Genomic DNA, 17565 nt, shown 5'->3' with positions numbered 1-17565 from the left:
TGCCCTACTGCCTATGCTTTCTTCTTTATACTTCTCCATTTTTCTCAAATTTCCTACACTGAGCTTTTATTATCTTCATAATTGAAAAAATGAAAATAACCCAGAAGCCAAAGTCAAATCTGCTATACATAGTATGTACAAATACATATATTCCAACTAAGTTTAAAAAGTTGTCCAGCTATTAAGTGCCATGGAACATCATAAAAGAATAGTTTCCTGTCACTGAGTCTTTGCAGTCTCTAAAGTAACAATGTTTTCTCTCTTCCCAGAGAAAGTAGCTGTTTTTCAACCCACCCCCCACCCCGCAAATATTAAAAGGAGAGGCCTATTTTGAGTATCAAAGAATGTTATGACTGACTCAAAGCAGAAAGAAACCAAGCCCTACAAACAAAAAATGGGGGACCAATAGACACTAACTAGACAACTGAACTTGCCTACATATTGCAACAACCTTCTACCATAAAAAAGGAAGTACAGTAAGTAAAAAGTAGATATTATAGTGTGTTCAACAGCCATTCCCCCACTTCTAACTTGCCAAAAGGACTCAGATTGTGTTCAGGTGTCAGGTGGTAGGCAGCAATGTGCTCAAGGAGGTTAGATCCCTCCTCTGGCCTCAGGGCATATGGGTCATTCCTCTGACAGTGTTTAGGGAGGGTACATGACTCACTTCCAGCCAAAAGTCTTCTGGGAAAGTCTTCTATCTTAATAGATTTTATTATCTTTGTTTATTCAAGAAACATCCATAAGGAGCTTACTGAATTGAATTAAGTCATTTAATTCTCTCGTATCAATCCTCTGAGGTAACTAAATTCTATTTTTATCTTCATTTTATTTTATTGGGGGGGAGGGGCAGAGGGAGAGAGAGAATCTTAAGCAAGCTCCATGCTCAGCACAGAGCTTGACATGGAGCTCGATCCCATGACCTGGCCAAAATCTAGAGTCAGACACTTAACTGACTGAGCCACCCAAGCGCACATAAAAAGAATTTTCTATAAATGAGGTAAGTTGAGATTTTAGAAACTCAGGATTTGGTATCAGATCTACCATTTAGTTGCTGTAACTATGTAGAAGTCCACCAACTTCTGAGTCCATTATTTATTTATAAAATGAAGACAATAATATACTCCTAACAGGGTTGTCACCAGGCTCAAAAAACTCTGTTTATGAAAGCATTCTGTGGTGTAGTCCCCATCCAACCCCTTTCCACCAAGATGTCAGAAATGTTTTCTAAAGCCTGAATCAGATATTACTTTCCTGCTTAAAATCATTCATGAAAGCACCAGCATCGCCCATTACCTGAGGCCCCTGTCTCTCAGTGGCTCTATCTTCTACCTCTACCCCAAATATATCCCAATGTTTTGGTATTACTTGCAACTCTGTAATACACAGGCAATGCCACATTCCACTCCTATACATTACACATGTCCTATCCCCTTCTCTCTCTGTTAACCCAAACCAGAGGAAATCTGAAATGTCTACTCCTTCAGGCACCTAAACCACCAAGAGAGGCATCTCTTCTTCCAAATCAATTCTTACCTAATTTTTTTATAGTACTTAGAGTATACTTCTATTGCAGCACTTACCACTTGTTACAGTAAGGAAGACAAACATACAGACTGTGAACAACTTATGGTGGAGATTACATCTTAGTGATCTTTGTATTTCAGGCAAAACAACTTATGGCACAAAATATTCAAAATGTTTTGCTAATAAAATCTTGCACCCCACATCTACATGGACTTAAATATGAAAATCTGTATTAACCCACGTGGTTCAGTTTATTATTACTAGAAACTGACAAGGATTTTAAAAAGTAAAAATCCCAGATGGGAAAAATAAAAAAAAATTAATCAAGCCTCCTTAATCTGATAGATAACTACTGAACCTGTTTCAAATGCTAGGCATTGTGCTGGGCAGGGAATAGGACAGTAAGTAAGATGAACCCTTGGTCTTTGCCCTCACAAAGCTCACAGTCTGGCTGGAAAAGTGAAAAATAATTTTAGTACCATGTGATAACTGCCAAGACAGGAAAGTGTAATGAGATCTTATACCACAAGAACCTGACAATTCAATACTGCACTGAAAATAAGCATTCCTGAATGTGCCAGGTTACAAAGTTAATTAGAATTCAGTCTTGTCTGTAACAATTCTTTCATATCATTCAGTTATGGCCTTCAAGATTGACAGTTCTCTAAATCTTCTCCAGACATCAGTATCTATCAATGCTACCACCATTCTGGTCATCTAAGCTTCTTCAGAGTCCTCCTTACCACATTCTATTCAGTTGCCAAGCCTCTAACTCTAACTTCATGAGATTCCAAATATTACCACTGCCATGCTACAAGTAAAATCTTAATTATATATAGAGTAGATTACTGTATTCCTTAGAGGTTAAGTGGGACTTCTATAATGTCAGAAGATTCTGAAGACCTTACCTCAGATCCACATATTTTTGAGCGTATGATGACTGAGAAAATACCCAGAAATGTATGAATTTGCTCTCTCATACTAAGAACCACTGAAATAAACTTTTACAATAATACCCTCCTTAAACTTCCATTTCTGATAGTTTTCTGGGTACTGCCAGCTTTCTAAAAGCAGCTTGAATCAAACCACTCCTAAACTGCAACAATGGCTCCCCAATGCCTACTATGCATCATTCCTCAGGCTAGCATGCAACACCTTCCACAGAATAACCTCACCTGACTTTCTATATCTGCTTCCTACTACATGTACCATAAAATCTGGTTCAACTATATCATCCATCATTCATAACACTGATGCCTCTTAAAATACTCCTTTTTACAGTAGGGTGGTTAAGAACGTGAACTTGCAGTTGAGTCTGATACATAATGGGTTCACTCAGTATGTACTGAAAAAAAGAATTAGAGGAAAATAAAGGAATACTATGAACAACTCTATGCCAAATTTTTGATAACCTAGATGTAATGGACCAGTACCTTGGAAGACAATCTGCCAAAAATCGAAGAAGAAATAGACAGTATGAAGAGGCCTATATCCACTATTATCTCCAAAAACAGAAGTAGAGGGCGTACTTCCAAACTCAATCTACAGGGCATTATTCTAGTATCAAAACCAAAGATATTACAAGAAAACTACAGACTAGTATCTCTCATGAACAGAGATATTAAAATCCTCAGCAAATTGAATCTAAGCAGGTATAAAAAGAATTACATACCACAACTAAGTGGGATTTATCCCAAGTATGCAAGGCTGGTCTGACATTCAAAAATCAATAAATGTAATCCATCATATCATATCAATAGATGCAGAAAAAGCATTTGACAAAATCTAATATCCATTCATGAATTTAAAAAAAAAACAACTCTTAGTAAACTAGGAATGGAGGAAAACATCTTCGACTTCAAGAATAGCTATGAGAAACCTATAGCTAACATCATACTTAATGGTGAAAACATTTTTTTTTTTTTTTAAAGATTTTCTACTTGACAGAGAGAGAGAGAGAGACAGCTAGAGAGGCAACACAAGCAGGGGGAGTGGGAGAGGGAGAAGCAGGCTTCCCGCTGAGCAGGGAGCCCGATGTGGGGCTCGATCCCAAGACTCCAGGATCACGACCTGAGCCGAAGGCAGACGCTTAACGACTGAGCCACCTAGGTGCCCCTAAACTAGAATTTTTTAGACATAACTGTATTGTTGGATATTTTCAAACAACTCTGTTTTCTCTTTGGGATATACTCCTAGAAGTAAAGTTACGGGATTAAAGGACAGAGGTATTTTAAACCTAGTGCAAAAATTTCCTTCAGGGGCGCCTCAGTCACTCAGCTGCGTCTGACTTGATTTTGGCTCAGGTCATGATCTCAGGGTTGTGAGACTGAGCCCCACATCAGGCTCCATGCTGGACATGGAGTCTACTTGAGATTCTCGCCTTCTCCCTCTGCTCTGCCCCCACTTGCGTGCACATGCATTTTCTCTTCCTCTACTTAAAAAAAAAAAAAAAAAGTTCCTTCATAAAGGTTAAACCAATGTACACGTGCAGAACCACAACTTGTCTGTTTCACTATCTTTGTAAATAACACGTTATAATTTAAGCAAAACCTTTGTCAAGGTGTTAACTTTTTTTTTTTTTAAAGCTACTTCTTGGGGTGCCTGGTTGGCTTAGTTGGTAGAGCATTTGACTCCTAATCTCAGGGTTGTGAGTTTGAGCCCCATGTTTGGTGTTAAGATTACGAAAAATAAAATCTTAAAAAAAAAAAAAAGCTATTTCTTTGTTGATCACAAGAACCATGTGTGATTTTATTTTCTTTGTAATTTTCTGTATTTTCTAAATTTTCTACAATAAAAATACCTCAGAAGAATAATGTAAAATTATATACAATGTAATAAATTTTATAAAAGTACAAATACAAAATGTACTTGGATCACAGATAAAAGGGAAGTATTTCATAACATGACTGAAGACAGTCTTTCAAATTAAGGACCCAGACTTCCAGGAAGTATACTTTACAAAGAAGAGGCCTAAATAATCCAGGCTCTGAGATTATTGCCCCCATTAGAGCAGCTCTGTGTTTTCTACACTGAAGCTCTGCCTCAGACTTTGAAAAATGATTTTTGCTGCTTTAAAGAAGCATCAAAATCACTGTTCTAAATCACTGATATTTGATTTGTGTAATACTATTATTTAAGAAGGAAAATACTGAGTATATATTAGAAAGTTTTCTAAAAAATCGTTTTTAAAATGTGGCATTTAAAGGTAAATCCTTAGCTGTTCAAAACGACTATGCCTAAGAGTTTCAAAAAGTCCAGGTTTGACTATACATCTAATGTGTGTGTATATACATCGTATTACAGTAACGCAGATATAATTTCTAACAAATAACCTTTGCAAATAAAACACTAATGCTAATTGGTATATATTTTTAGGCTACAGAATTTCAAAGCATGAAACCATCTTTTTCTATATTCAATTTAGACACAGTTCCACTTAGAAGTCAGGGTATTCATGCAAAACTCTAAGCCCATTCACAAAGAAGACAACTGTATTTCATACAAATCAAACTGAATCAGATACAATCTAAATGTCAAATTATATACAAACATTCTAACAGGCATTATGACATTATTGCACAAAACACCACTGAACAATGACCAAAAAATTAATATGATTAATATAAATGTCAATTTTATGACATATAATGAGAAATCAATTTGCTACAGAAATGTCCTGTGTTCCAACACTTAAATGAGACACTTGGATTAAAATCAAGAGTTGTTCTCAAGAATCACAGAAAAAAGTGAAATTATTGTTAATATTTTACCTGTGGATTGCAAAAGTGAAGCAGGTGGGCGAGGCTGTAAGCTCCACAAATTTTCCATACTATTCTGGTCCTTAAGGTCCAACAAATGTATTAAAATTAATGGATCAATGTCTAATAAACTACTGGTAGCAGCAGAGCATAAATGTGCTCTTCTTAACATTCTGCTACTGGCACCCTCATAGCCATGGTTACTACCTGCAAAAGAAATACAGATGTAGAACATGCATGCTACAAATTTGCACAAATTTAATTAAAAGAAAAAGTAAATTGGTTAGTGTTGTTTGAGTACTTGTCTATGGACCTATCTTTTAGGAGTTGGTGTGTCAACATGATGAGAAGCAGAAAGGAGAAACCAGATTGCCAGAGAGGTGAACACAAGCATAGTGACTAAGCACTGGCCTCATTACTATCCAGAATTGAGGAGGAACCCTCAACCCCATCCTTAGCCCTAGAAATAAAAAGGCAGTAGCATACACAATATATGCAATCAGGGGGATGAGGGAGAAGAAAACGAGAATATGTCCTATAACCCAGGGGTCTTGAAAGAAAGACAAATCCCCATGATACCACAAATCCCAAGGAACTAGACACCAAAACAGTAATTTTCTTGAGGAGTTTTCAGACTGAAACTTGTTAATGACTGATGGACAGATAGACACCTATGAGCAATGTCATATCTGTATCACCTATATTGGGCTAAGCTCCTTAAGCTAAAGAAACCATTTGACTTTTCTCTAGTGCCTAGTACAACACCTACCAAATATTAGGTATGGAAATGGTGGTTAAAGTCTTAAAACAGATAATATAAAAATAACACAAAATAATCAAGTTCTGATTATTCATGAATGTTTCAAAAAGATCTAAAAGAAAGTAACTTAGGAGAAAAATTCCAATTATTCAGAAGCTTCAAGCCAATTATTTACTTATATGTGTTTCATCTGTATTCACATCCTCACCTTTCCCAACTTCTTCCTCTTCCTCTTCTAAGGATATCATCCTACTGCAAATTTTTCTTTCCAGACTCAGTACCTCCTGCAACTCCTTTTAAAAAATAGCAGAAAACTCTCCTTTTCCTCAGCTGCTACAAAGGTGCTCAGTGCATCCAAGGCAGGCCTTGGAGTGAGGCTCTCACTTCATTTGGTGACTAGCATCGTGCCTGGCAGCAACACTCAGCATTCACCTGCACCACGGCCTCCAGCTCAGGAGCTCACCTGCATCTACTTAGCACTCATCCTGCAACAATGATGAGGTAACAGCCATAGAGGATAAGATCAATGTCCTCCTTAAAGCAGCTGGTATAAATGTTGAACCTTTCTGGCCAGGCTTGTTTGCAAAGGCCCAGGCCAAAGTCATATCAGGAACCTCATTTGAATCGCCAGGGGCTGGTGGACACCAGGACACCAGGAGGTTCCAGGCCCTCTTATCCCTGCTGCCCCAGCTGAGGAAAAGAAAGTAGAAGCAAAGAACTGGAATAAAAAACAAAACAAAACCAACAAAAAACTATCTGCAACAGAAATAAAATATAGTTGTGGATAGAAGAAAAAAAAAAGAAAGTGGAAGCAAAGAAAGAAGAGTCTGAGTCTGATGATGACATGGGCTTTGGTCTGACTAAACCTCTGTAACGTGTTCAAGAAAAAGCTGAACCTTTAAAAAAAGAGCAGAAAACTATCCCCTCTCCACCTTGAAACAGTCTTAACCCTTTTCCTTTACTAGGAAGTTTCCAAATAGGCTACATTTGAGAGGAGTTTTAAACATTACAGATTGCTAGCTCTACCACAAATGCCTGAGTAAGATTACGGGAGTGGAACCTAGGATCTTTTTCTTAAAAAAAAAAAAAAAAAAAAGCTGCCCAGGTGGTTCTAACTGGATAAGGTACTTAGTAGCCCTGTGTACTGTATCTACTGCCCTGATATCTGGTTCTTCTTTAGAAATAGAAGCTGCCCATTTTTCCACAATAAGTGGACCCATTTAACACTAGCACTCTTCAATTTCTCAATGCTCTTCGAGGCCTTCACCAAAACAAAAACTCCTTTCTTTTGTGGTTTATGCCCTTTGGCTACTCCCTCCCTCCCATGTTCGCAACCTTTCTACTCACTACCCAAAGGCATCAAAAACTTGAGCATCGATTTCAGTTTTCCTTTCTCAGAGCTGATATTGCATCGTTCTGGGTGTGTTGTGTAGGTCTGTCTGTCTCATAAAAAGTGTACGGCCTAATAAATGCTCACAAATTAATAGTGCCCCCAAATCCCCCCATGTCTCCTAAAATTGCTCACTAACCTTCCTCTCCAAAGGTAACCTTCATCCTGAGTTAAACACCATAATTTTGCCTGTTTTTGAACTTTATATAAATGAAATGATACAGTATGTGCTCTAATATCCTGCTTCTTTGTTCAACATTATGTTCAGGAGATTCATCTATACTGCTGTATGTAGCAGTTTATTCATTTTCATTCTTGCTGTGTGGCATCCCAGTATAATATATCCCCATTTCTTTCTTTATTCTATGTGGAAAGAATTTAGGTTGCTTCTAGTTTTTAGCTGCTAAGAATAAAGCTACTGAAATTCTAAGGAGATTAACTGCTCTTGAAGGTCACATGAAAACAATATAAAACACCTCATAAAAAAGCAAATGAATCAGTTACAGGTTCCTTGCCTCCTGAGCCAAGCCCCTGCTAAAATGTTACACTGATCTACCCAAGTTCTTCATTTTATCATAGCGCCTGTATGCAGTAGCATGACATTCAAGGTCCTACACAGTCTAGTCCTAAACCAGCTTTTTCCCATCTTTTGTTATAATTTACATTTGTTATAAATTACATTGTTATAAATTACATACTGGCAAGGCATGAGAGTTTCCATCTCTCTACATGCTTGCAACATTTAGTATTGCCAGTTTAAAAAATATATTTTTTTAAAGATTTTATTCATTTATTTGACAGAGAGAGACACAACGAGAGGGAACACAAGCAGGGGGAGTGAGAGAGGGAGAAGCAGGCTTCCCGTCGAGCAGGGAGCCCGATGTGGGGCTCGATCCTGGGACCCTGGGATCATGACCTGAGCCGAAGGCAGACACCTAACAACTGAGCCACCCAGGCGCCCCTTAAAAAATATTTTTATATATTAGCTGCTACAATGGGTGTGCAATGGCATTTTATTGATTTTTATTTGGCACTTCCCCAAAAAAATAAAGAAAAACGAGCCTCAGAGATCTGTGGGATCTCATCAAATGTATCAACATATATATAATGGGAGTCACAGAAGAGCAAAGAGAGTGTACAGATGAAAGAAAAATGGTTGAAAATTTCCAGCGTATGATGAAAAATGTTAATCTAACACATCAAAAAAGCTCCGCTCAACAAACTCTATGTAAGATAAATAAACTCAAGAGCTCCACACTGAGACACATCATCAACTTGCATTTCTCTGATAAAAGAGTTTGAGTACTTTTTAAAATGTGCACTGGCCATCTGTATAGCCTCTTCTGTAAAGTGTCTATTCCAGTCTTTTGTCCCTTTTTTTTCCCTAGGAGGTAGTCTTATCGTTTTCTTATTGATTTACAGAAGTTCTTTATATACTATGGAAAGTTTTAGAAATTTTTAATTTACTGATTAATAAAAGTTATGTTTTTTGAAAAGAAAAAAAAAATCAATGCATCTTTCTAGGACAAACTACACACCTGAGATCTTCTAAGCAGTTAGATATTATGGGTCTAGAGATCAACACATGATTGTCCCACAGGTCTCTCAAAATCAACACTGATCAAACTGAATATATTATGTTCTACTCCTAGACTATCTTATGTAAGTGCACAGCCTAACCTAGAAACCTTAAGGAATCATCCCCACATATCCACCAAATCCATCCCATCCAGTTAGATTCCCAAGTCCTATAAATTCTTTAACATCTTTCAACAAATTTCATCTCCACCCCTACTGCTATTGCCTTAGGTTAGGCCCTCATAATTTTCCCTCCTGAAACATTTCAGTAGTTTTCTAACTGATCTTGTCTTGATTCATCTTCCACTATGTAACCAAATCTAACCATGTTTCTTTTAAAGACCTTTAATGGTTCCACAGAATAAAGTCCAAAATCCTTAGCCTAGCAAATGAGACGTTCCATTACCTGGTTTTGCTTCTTGCTTACCAATCTCACATTGGCCTGCCCGCATATAAGTCTCAATTATTTGAAGTTTCCTAAAGAAAGAAGTTTCCTAAAAGAACAGTGCTGCATCTTTTCCCTGGAATGCCTTTGCTCTCTTATCTCATTTCCCTGCTCCTCTAATGAACTCTTAGCTCTTCTTTCAAGAACAAAATCAAGCATCACTCCCTTTCTAAAGCCTTTTCACGCACTCCTAACAAGCTGTTCTATTTTTGGTGTCACCCTGTATTTACATCTATAATCACAAAGTTCTGTAATGACTAGTGCTACATTCTCATTTTGGAGATGATGCTCATTCATCTCATAATCCTAGTGAACAACATAATGCCTGATACCTAGTGGGCATTCTTTGAACATTATTGGAACAAGTAACCTTAAAAATTCTTAACCTGAGGATGCCCAGGTGGCTCAGTCAGTTAAGTGTCTGCCTTCGGCTCAGGTCATGATCCCAGGCTCCTGGGAATGAGTCCCGCATCAGGCTCCCTGCTCAGCGAAGAGCCTGCTTCTCCTTCTGCCTGCCGCTCCCCCTGCTTGTGCTGTCTCTCTCTCTCTCGATAGATAGATAGATAGATAGATAAAAATCTTAAGAAAAAAATCCTTAACCTGAAATAAGTAACAAATGTTGTAATAACCTACACACTGTCAATTTACAAGTGTGCTATATTGCTAGAATCTTTTAGTTATCAAGTATTAGGTTTCATAAATCACACATGTGAGGCAAATATAAAACAGATATTTAGCTAATGTTCTAGATTAGAATGATACTTTTTGCAGGCACCTGGGTGGCTCAGTTGGTTAAGCATCTGCCTTTGGTCAGGTCATGCTCCCAGGGTAGAGACCCGCATGGAGCTCCTGCTCAGCTCACAGCCTGCTTCTCCCTCTCCGCCTCTCCCCCTGCTGTACGCGCATGCGCGCACTCTCTTTCTCTGTCAAAATCTTAAAAAAAAAAAAAGAATGATACTTTTTATTTATTTCTTTAAATTTTTATTTATTTGAGAGAGAGAGAGAGAGAGCACGAGAGAGGGGAGGGTCAGAGGGAGAAGCTGACTCCCCGCGGAGCAGGAAGCCCGTTGTGGGACTCGATCCCGGGACTCCAAGATCATGACCTGAGCTGAAGGCAGTCGCTTAACCAACTGAGCCACCCAGGTGCCCTGACACTTTTTATTTAGAATACTTTTTCAGCACAAAATTTTTTTTTAAAGATTTTATTTATTTATTGAGAGCGAGAGAGAATGGTAGAGAGAGAGCATGAGAGGGAAGAAGGCCAGAGGGAGAAGCAGACTCCCTGCTGAGCAGGGAGCCCAACGTGGGACTCGATCCGGGGACTCCAGGATCATGACCTGATCCGAAGGCAGTCGCTTAAACAACTGAGCCACCCAGGCACCCTTCAGCACATAATTTTAAGCATAAGTTTTTCTTGTAACTAAACCAAAATAACTGAATAAGCAATTCTTGAGGGAAGAGGAACCTGAATCATTATTTCAAGTTATAGCCTTATTTAAAACAACCTATACAAGGAAATTAAGTAAATATTATTTTACTTCATACCTAGATTCTGTGTAAGAAAGATATTCTACTTAATGGACAACTTAACATCTTAATTGACATAATTCTTTAGATGATAGTATGGCTCTGAAATATGAATCACAACAGGCTTGAAATGGACCTTCCATAATTAACATAACAATAAATCATTCCACACTCAGCCCCACCTCACACTTAATTCAGCTTTTATTTTCTTCTTTATATATTAAAACTTTTCATTTTACAAGTTTTAGGTTTATAGAAAAGGTGCAAAGATAATTCAGAGCATTCCTGTAAATCCCACGATCCACTTTACCCACTGTCAACAGCTTTCATCACTATGGTACATTTATCACTACTAATGAACTAATATTGGCATGTTATCATTAACTAATAAATTCTGTACTTTATTCAGATTTCATTAATCTTTCCCTAATGTACTTGTGTCCCAGGGTCCCATCCAGACCATCAAATTACATCATTTCTACTTAGGTTCCTCTCATCTGGGGCAGTTCCTTAGAATTTTCTTGCTTTTGATGACCTTGACAGTTTTGAAAAGTACTGGTCAGATATTTTGTAAGATGTCCCTCAACTGGGATTCATGTGGTGTTTTTCTCATGGTTAGATTGTGTTTATGGGTTTTGGGAGGACAACACCACAGACGTAAAGTACCATTCTCAACACATCATATCAAGGGTACCTGCTATCAACATGACAACATGGATGATGTTAAATCTGATAACCTGGCTAAAATAATGTTTACCAGGTTTCTCTGGTACAAAGTTACTTTTTCCCTTTCTAGACTGTATTATATTGGAAGCAAGTCACTAAGCATAGCCTTTAGGGGTAGGGAGTTACGTTCCACCTCCTGAGAAGGCGATATCTAAAGAAATTTGCAATTCTTTTGTATGTGTACTGTCTTACATGTCTTACCTATCTGTTCAAACATTAATTCACCTTTAGATTATAAATTACTTAAGAGTAAGTCTTTTTCATTGTATTTTCCAGAAATCTTGATATAGGCATTCAACAAATATCTACAAATATTTAAAATTCCCAAAAGCACGTAATAAAAATTAACAGGGTATGATTCACTACTGTATCCTCAGCACCCACAATTTAGTGTCTGGATTATAATAGGTCCTCAAAAACTACTGAACCAATAAATTACAATTTTGGAATTACAGAACATAAGCATCATGAAAACAGAGATGTCTTTTTATTCAATACTGTAGCTCTGGATAGTAAAACAGTATACAGTTCCAGTTAAGTAGCCAGTAAATATTTGGTGGATGAAGAAATTGAAAAAATATAACATTTTGTTTATCCACTACCCAGTATGTATAAAAATGTTTCATATCAGAATTTCCCTATAATACAGTTTAAGAGAGGAAATGATAGATTTATTTTTTTTTAAAGATTTTATTTATTTATTTGAGAGAGAGAGAATGAGAGATAGAGAGCACGAGAGGGAAGAGGGTCAGAGGGAGAAGCAGACTCCCCGCCGAGCAGGGAGCCTGATGTGGGACTCGATCCCGGGACTCCAGGATCATGACCTGGGCCGAAAGCAGTTGCTTAACCAACTGAGCCACCCAGGCTCCCAGGAAATGATAGATTTAACGAAGAAAAAATACCTGCAAGGCTGAAAAATATTTAGTAACCTTGACTCAGTACATCCATCTTCCCTTTTATACAAGATAGCTTCTGAATTTTTCTATGCTATTTAAAACTCTGAAAACTATACTCAACACCACTTAGTAAAATGAAGTGTATTCAGGGTGCCTGGGTGGCTCAGTTGGTGAAGTAACTGCCTTTGGCTCAGGTCATGATCCCGGGGTCCTGGGATCGAGTCCAGCATCGGGCTCCCCGCTCAGCAGGGAGAGCTCTTCTCTCTCTCTCTCTCTGACAAATAAATAAATAAAATCTTAAAACATAAATAAAGTGTATTCATTCAATATTTATCTGAAAAATATTAAACGATCCCTTATTATATTGTGTTAAATGCCAGGGATACAAAATTAAGATGCATATTATTTCTTGGCACAGAGCTTCATGGAGCCCAGTGATAAAAGGGAAAATAGGCAGCTAAATAAGTAATTACAATATTGTTTAATATATATTCTAATAGGTTAACTTGAGAGAGCAGAAAAAGATACATAGGGCACACAGTTGAGGAGGGCTTCCAGGAATAAAATACAACTAAAGTGAAGAAGAAATAGGAGTTGACTACATGCAGCATGAGAAGATAGAAGGAACATGTTAGGAAGCACATTTGAGGGGAAGCACATTTCTTTCCTCCGGGCTAAAAAATGACACAGGGGAGTGCGAGAGAGGTGAAGCTAAAGAAGTGAGTAGGACCACCATATGAAAGGCCTTCTATACCATCAGCAAGTCTGGACTTTATCCTAAAGTAAATGGAATCCAATAAAGAGTTTTAAAGTAGAGAAGTGACATGATCAGATATAAATTTGAAGGAAAAAAAAAAAACAACTCATCCTGAACTCACGCTGTGGGAAAAAGAATGGAAGGGAACAATAATGGATACAAGGAACCCAGATGGGAGGCTGTTTTGAAAGACAGTGGCCTAGACTAGGAATGGCAAAGGAATGGGAAGTAACAAATGAATCCATGCACTGTTTAGGAGGCAGAATCAACAGATTTGGGTAATGTATTAAAGGCAGAGTTTGAATGAGAGGAAAAGATGAAGATGTATAACACTATCAATCACTAAGATGATGAGCTATTACTAACAGGGAGGATGGCATAAAAAGATAATGATTTCTGTTTGCGAGATGCTGAGTCTGACAACATCAAAACCAGACTGCTGGGGCACCTGGGTGGCTCAGTCCTTAAGTATCTGCCTTCGTCTTGGGTGATGATCCCAGGGTCCTGGGATCGAGCCCACATTGGGATCCCTGCTCTGCGGGAAGCCTGCTCTCCCTCTGCCACTCCCCCTGCTGTGTTCCCTCTCTTTCTGTGTCTCTGTCAAATAAAATCTTAAACAAAAAAACAAAAAACCAGACTGCTACATGGGTCTGGAAGTCATGAGAAAAATAAAGGCTAGAGATAGAACTTGGAGAGTAATCAGTATATAGATAGAATTGAAATACAGGCATAAATGAGATCATCTAGAATAAAGTGAGGAGTAGGAAGAGTACGAAGTATGGGTGAAAGTTGAGATGCTGAAGACTAATGTTTAAGAGGTGCTAAAACATGCTATAGAATATGCCAGTGTTTGTACCAAGGGCAACATCAATAAAGCAGAAGCAGTACAGAGCTAGCTTATAATTCTTCTAACCAAGATTCGCAAGCTTCATTAAACAAGTCCATGGGACGCTTGGGTGGCTCAGGCGTTGGGCGTCGGCCTTTGGCTCGGGTCATGGTCCTAGGTCCTGGGATTGAGCCCAACATCGGGCTCCCTGCTCAGTGGGGAGCCTGCTTCTCCCTCTCCCCACTGCCTGCTGTTCCCCTCTACTTGTGCTTGCTCTCTGTCAAGTAAATAAATCTTAAAAAACAAAACAACAACAAAAACAGGTCCAAGAACACAAAAGTAACACGCCTATTTGAGTCACTTCATCCCAAGAGGAGCAGGAGCAGTGTGGTCTGGCAAAACAAAAAACAAAAAACAAAAAGCAATACAAGAAAAAGATAATGTGAAGTTCTAGTCTGGCTCTACCAACAACTACTTATGAGATCTAGGCAATTAAATCCCAAGTTTATTCCATGCATAAGATGAGCTCTCAAAAGGTCCGCTGTAGGGCACCTGGGAGGCTCAGCTGGTTAAACAGCTGACTCTTGATTTCAGCTCAGGTCATGATCTCAGGATCGTTGGGATTGGGCCGCACATCGAACTCCATGCTCAGGAGGAAGTCTGCTTGGGATTCTCTCCCGCTCCCTCTGCTTCCTCCCCCTGCACGAATATGCACACACACTCTCTCAAATAAATAAATCTTTAAAAAAACAAAAGGTCCTTTGTAAGTCACAGTCCATGAATCTATTCAGATTATTCTGTAGTCAAATTAGATATACAAACAAGACTTATATATCATAAAAGGATAGTGTATGATTGTAGAGAAGACCATGAGATTTGGATTCAGACAAACCCAAAACTCTAATCCTTCTCTTTCATTTACTAAATTGTGAATGACAGCAAGGTGCTTAATTTCTCTACCAATCTGTATAGCTATAAAAAGCAGGCAATATTAAAATCTATCTCACAGACTGTTATAAGTTAATGAGATAAGGTACACATGAAGTGCTTTTGCACAATGCCTGGTACATAAGAACACTTACCAAATGTTAGCTATTATTACTATTTCAAATACACTCTAAGATATGTGTACACACACACACACACACACACACACACACACACACTATATAGCACGTTCAATACCATGGGTCATGTAGAGCAGGGCTGCCATACAGTAAAATATGACACAGTCAGAGAAGAGGAAAGAGAAGATGCAAGCTGATGCATCTTGGCCTCTATACCTCGTGGTCCTGCAGCAGCTGCATCTTCCATAAGTTCTCCCTCTTCTAATTCCATGTTGTTGTATTCCACATCATTTTCTCCAGACCTAAGAATATGCAAAATTCATCATTCCTACAGAGTAGGGACAATTAAAATTATGTGTCACACCTCAATGAATTTTCTAACAGTAGTGCATAGCTTTCTCCTGTGAAATAAGATGGGATATATTTCTCAATACAAAAATGAGGAAAAGACTTTCGTCATTATCACATGTATGGGTAGTGTTCATGTTCAAACTACCTTTTAAAAATACTAAGGTTGGTAACATTTAATTTTTAAAATAGAAAATCTGAGAACCATTGTAAGCAGAAGAAATTATAGCTTTTTAAGGTTAAAAAAAAGATGATCAAATTACTACATATGATTAAATATTATTTTCTTGGGGCACCTGGGTGGCTCAGTCAGTTAGGTGTCTGCCTTTGGCTCAGATCATGATCTCGGAGTCTTGGGATGGAGACCCGCATCAGGCTCCCTGCTCAATGGGGAGTCTGCTTCTCCTTCTCTCTCTGACCTTCCCCCTGCTCATGCTCCCTCTCTATCTCAGATAAATAAAATCTTAAAAGATTATCTTAAAATGATATTTCAGAAAGAGGGTATTACCTCCTACCAAAGTTTTCAAAGTCTCTCCTATCAAAAAACACTATTACCTTCTTTTATTTTTAATTTAAATTTTTTTATTTACTTATTTATTTAAAGTAAGCTCTATGCCCAGTGTGGAGCTCGAACCCAAAACCCTGAGATCAAGAGTCACATGCTCTACCAACTGAGCCAGCCAGGCAACCCACTATTACCTTATTGTAATGACAAAGTACTATATGGAACAGCACTAATCAGTGCTAGTTTGGGGTATTTAAAGAAGTCACAAGATCAATTCGCAGCTTGGAACTCTGCAGACCTGCTCCACTGATGCCAGTAAAAATTACTTTTAAAACAGTCATCCACAGTCTCTGGAAATGGTTATAAGAACATACAGCAAATGGGGCGGAGCAAGATGGCGGAGGAGTAGGAGACCTAGATTTCGTCTGGTCTCAGGAATTCAGCTGAATAGGGATCAAACCATTCTGAACACCTACGAACTCAACAGGAGATCGAACAGGAGAGTAGCAACAACTCTCTGAACAGAGAAGCGACCACTTACTGGAAGGTAGGGCATGCGGAGAAGTGAATCCGAGGCGATATTCGGGAGGATAGACGGCGGGGGAGGGGCCTCCCTCGGCCGCTTCTGGCAAGTGATAGAGCCGCGGAGCACAAAATCGGACGTTTTAGAAGTTGGCTCGGCGGAGGGACGTCGCTGCAGTGGCTAAGCGGGGGGTGGAATCCTCCCGGGACAGTGTGGTCTCAGGACCCTTGGGGTCACAGAGAGACCGGGGGTGCCTGAGTGTGCCAGAGCTCCCAGGTATCGGAGCGGGGAAGCCGGCTGCAGAGACGGAGCAGAGTCGCGAGCTCTCAGCTCGGGGTTGCCATAAACTGTGATCTGTGGCCCAGTCGGGGCACGGCTCCCCCAGCAGGGACCCAACAAGCAGCAGATCCGGGGAGAATCCCCTTCCTTCCCGGGGAGGAGCGGTGCGGGAACGCACTGCAGGGATCTGCTGGGTTTGGAGACTCCGTGCGGGGTCGGGTGCCAGAGATAGCAACGCTCGATCACAGGCCGGGTGAGCACGGAGTGCGGCCAGAGACCGGGGACATGGAAGTGACTGCTTTTCTCTGGGGGCACACTGAGGAGCGGGGCCCCGAGTTCTCAGCTCCTCCGGGTGGAGATTGGGAGGCCACCATTTCTGCCCTGGTCCTCCAAAGCTGGACAGAGAGCTTGCAGGGAACAAAAGCTCCTGAGAGCAAACCGGAGCAGCTTCCTTAGCCCGGACCGACAAGGGCGGGGCAATTCCGCCTCTGGCAAAGACATTTGGAAACCACAGCAACAGGCCCCTCCCCCAGAAGATCAGCACAAACAGCCAGCAAGCCAAGGTCAAGTTGATCGATCAAGGAGAATGGGAGAACTCCAGCGCTAGGGGAATACTGCACATAGATTCATGGCTTTTTTTTTTTTTTTTTTTT

At 39.4% G+C, this 17565-nt stretch overlaps 1 protein-coding gene and 1 pseudogene across 9 annotated transcripts in view; one reads left to right on the top strand and one right to left on the bottom strand.

The window, feature by feature from the left end:
- The window catches only part of TRIM37 (tripartite motif containing 37), a 187858-nt gene that overhangs the window by 36971 nt on the left and 133322 nt on the right, over positions 1–17565 (bottom strand). For 8 of the 9 annotated variants that reach the window (XM_073879530.1, XM_073879528.1, XM_073879527.1 and 5 more), the window contains 2 exons: positions 15474–15559; positions 5298–5492 (listed from right to left, as the gene is read on the bottom strand). In XM_073879530.1, coding sequence (XP_073735631.1) covers positions 5298–5492; positions 15474–15559 — 281 coding nt within the window. The remainder of the gene's footprint in view (positions 1–5297; positions 5493–15473; positions 15560–17565) is intronic. The other variant, XM_073879534.1, reaches the window with a different exon arrangement.
- LOC112808448 (large ribosomal subunit protein P1 pseudogene) lies at positions 5626–6919 on the top strand (annotated as a pseudogene).

This window comes from Callorhinus ursinus, unplaced genomic scaffold, assembly GCF_003265705.2.
Source record: "Callorhinus ursinus isolate GAN/ISIS: 27379988/994484 unplaced genomic scaffold, GSC_fseal_2.0 scaffold34, whole genome shotgun sequence".
NCBI lineage: Eukaryota > Metazoa > Chordata > Mammalia > Carnivora > Otariidae > Callorhinus > Callorhinus ursinus.
This window is presented reverse-complemented; position numbering and strand designations above follow the sequence as displayed.